Consider the following 3,198-nt stretch of genomic DNA (forward strand, 5'->3'; position numbering starts at 1 on the left):
CTTAAAGTTAAACTCGACGCTTAAAGTTAAACTCGACGCTATATTGGAGAGGTCTCACTCCCTTCTTTGTTCTGCGCAGTCATCAGTATCTTGACTAAAGGCTCATAAAAAAAACATTTTATGTTCACCAAACAGTTTAAACCACAAGCAGGCGAATTAATGAACAAATAAATAAACGTCTTTTCCAAACTCAGACAACCAAGGTGTTTTCTGAAAGCAGAGATCTCAAAGATTCCAAAACTGTAAGTTTCATCACAATCCAACCAAATAAAACCAGAATAATGTCTGAAAAAACCTGATCAGAAAAGAGGGAATCATAAATGTGACAATAAATGTTTTAAACTCAGGATGATGTTCATCAGAACACAGGACGTCTCCAAACATTAAAGTACCTGTCACATCAAACGTTTTGTAATAAATATTAATGTATTTTTTGGAAATATAACAATAATTACATATTGCAAAAATCCTTTCACACAGCTGAGATGAATGGTTGTTGACATATTCACAACAGGAAGTGATGTCAAAGGGGAATGACTGAATGTARACAGAGCGTTTCTGTGACTAACAACACAAACTGTAGAGAAAAATCTGATGTTTCTTTAGATTATTATTATTAGACAGATGAAGAAAAGTCAGTTCTATTGTTTTGAATAAATAAAAACCAGTAAGTTTCTTTTTTAAAGAGTTCCCCTTTGATGTCACTTCCTGTTTCACTTTTGAAATAATTTCAAAATAAAATCTGTCAGTTATGTGACAAATTGGGTAAATTTGTTTATTATGCCCAGTTTCTTAAATATAAAGCTGTTTTCGTTGATTAATTTTTTTTTGTATTTGAAGGATAAATTGTCACAGGTACTTTAATGTTCCTGAGTAAAAATACAAACTCTAATCTGTTTATTTAGTATTTTATCAGAGTAAAATCTTTTTCAAACGGTCTTTATCTTTTGTTTCAGGCTGCAGTGTCTTGATGGTCAGCTCTGCAGCGTTTCAAACCAAACCAGGTTGATCTCAGGACCTCCTGCTGCCTGATTGAAACCTGATCATTGTGTTTTTCTTGGACAGGGACGGTCGTGGACAATGACTGTACACTTATGAAGGGAACACAATGCAGGCGGTGTAAGATGGGGACGTTCATGGACCGACCTAACGGCCTGAAAAAGTGYATCCTCTGCTCCTCCTGTGACCCGGGTAAGGATGAGTAGAAAACCAAACATATTGTCTGAAATAATAGCAGTGTGTTTAAAGTTGTGAATAAAACTCAAAATCCTTAGAATAATATTTATTTTAGTGCACTGGGAAAACTGCACATCACATTCTAGATCAGGGATGTCTAACTCATCTTCACCGAGGGCCACAACACAGTCACTAACTGAGCTCTACCTGGTATTTCCTGCATATAAATAGTGTTTTAACACGTCCTCTTATAAACACTGGAAAGTATGCATACAACTGACTAAATGTGAAATAAATAAAACAAATACCATTCAAAGTAAAAGTAGAGAGTTTTGCTCACTGAGCTGTGGTGAGTGGCTGCAGTTTTGAATTTTGAACCCTCCCACTTTCCAACAAGGAATTCCCACTGGAGGGGTGTTCCAGTTTCAATTTACGACYTGTAAGTGGGAAATTCCCACTTTCCAGTTCAACTGGGCTGCAGGAAAAGTATCGAAATGTAAATTTTAGGCAAAGAAATTTGTTGGCTACGTAATGCACCTGATGCTGTTATTTTGCAGGTAAAATAACATGTATTATGGGAGATGTAGTTTATGATCAATGCTGGCTTTAAAGCAGCTGTTATAAGACGTTAAAATATGAAGCCCTCGCAGGCCACATACAATGTTGTGGSGGGCCGCATTTGGCCCGTGGACCCTGAGTTTGATACGTGTGTTCTAAATCAAACTATGAAGAAACATCAACATTGACCTGTTCATTTTTCTTCACTAACTAATCTTTACTGTAAAAACTGGGAAATCTTTAGGTTTTATCCCTCCTGTGAGTCACTAAACTAATATTTATTTAAAAAACCATAGTTCTGAAAACTGCTTCACTCCTGTGATTTTCTTCATGGTTTGATTTAAAATAAAATGTGCAGTGATTTTGAACTTTATTTACAATTTTAAACACTGTTATTATTTCACACACAATTATAGCGACATGAAAAGGACAGAAGATTTACTTCCTGTTGAAATAATGATTGTTTTATTTTCAGGCCACAACCTCGTCACCAAACAGGAGTGYTCTCCAACATCTGACACAGTTTGTGAAGCTTCAGAAGGATTTTTCTGTCAGAGTTTAACATCTTCAGGATGCAGTGAAGCAGAGAAACATTCGGCCTGTAAACCTGGACAGAGAATCAAAGAAGCAGGTGAGAAATCTTTCAGTCAGACTGATGTGTGACTCTGAGAAATGTGCAGGTTTTTGTGTTGAAGCTGCTCTGTTTCCTGCAGGGACCARCAGGAAGGATACAGTGTGTGAAAACTGTCAGGATGGATATTTCTCCTCTGAGGGTTTGACCTGCTCTCTGTGGACAAAGTGAGTCTTTGTTTATCAAGACTGCAGTTTGAGCTGAKCTGCAGCGCCCCCTGCTGGACTGCAGACAAACTCCAGCTTTGATTCTTCTCTGTCCTCCTCTTCTTCACATCTGAAACATCCAGACTGGGTTTAGGATCCAGTTCTACAGACTGATGGGTTCAGGTTARATTTAGTTTGTGTGGAAATAAACAATCAGCAGAATCTGATGAGAATGATGTCATGTTGACTGTGAAACTGTGGTGATCCAACAGATAAGAGGTAGAAGCTGGAGATCATATTAAAACAGATCATAAAGATCAGAAACTATAATAAATGTGATGAAGGATAAAAAGCTTCTCTGTAAAGATTTTCCTCCTGAAATCCTGTTTTATGAATGTTGGTCAGTATTTGTGCAGCTGTGTGACCTCATGTTGGGTTTAATTTAATTTAAATCCATAAAAACTAACAAATGTCTCTTTCTCTCCTCTGACAGATGCTCTGAAACTCAAACACAGGAGAAAAATGGAAGTTCAGTCAGAGACGTGGTCTGCAGCAACCGATCAACACGACATTATTATTTTTTGTTTTTAACTTTTCTGCCCTTTTTTTCTTTGTTTCATGACTTTTGGTTATAAACAAAAAGTCATTATTTCAAATAATTAATATAGGGAATGTTGTTAACAACAT

At 36.6% G+C, this 3,198-nt stretch overlaps 1 protein-coding gene across 1 annotated transcript in view; it reads left to right on the forward strand.

Moving 5' to 3' along the window:
- The window catches only part of LOC106533502 (tumor necrosis factor receptor superfamily member 14), a gene marked incomplete at its 3' end in the record, with an annotated part of 5,047 nt that extends 1,849 nt beyond the window's left edge, over nt 1-3,198 (forward strand). The window contains 4 exon segments of the mRNA XM_014029834.1: nt 1,066-1,191; nt 2,210-2,365; nt 2,448-2,532; nt 3,005-3,198. Of these exon segments, the coding sequence (XP_013885288.1) occupies nt 1,066-1,191; nt 2,210-2,365; nt 2,448-2,532; nt 3,005-3,146 (509 nt within the window).

Source organism: Austrofundulus limnaeus, unplaced genomic scaffold, assembly GCF_001266775.1.
Source record: "Austrofundulus limnaeus strain Quisiro unplaced genomic scaffold, Austrofundulus_limnaeus-1.0 Scaffold958, whole genome shotgun sequence".
Lineage (NCBI taxonomy): Eukaryota > Metazoa > Chordata > Actinopteri > Cyprinodontiformes > Rivulidae > Austrofundulus > Austrofundulus limnaeus.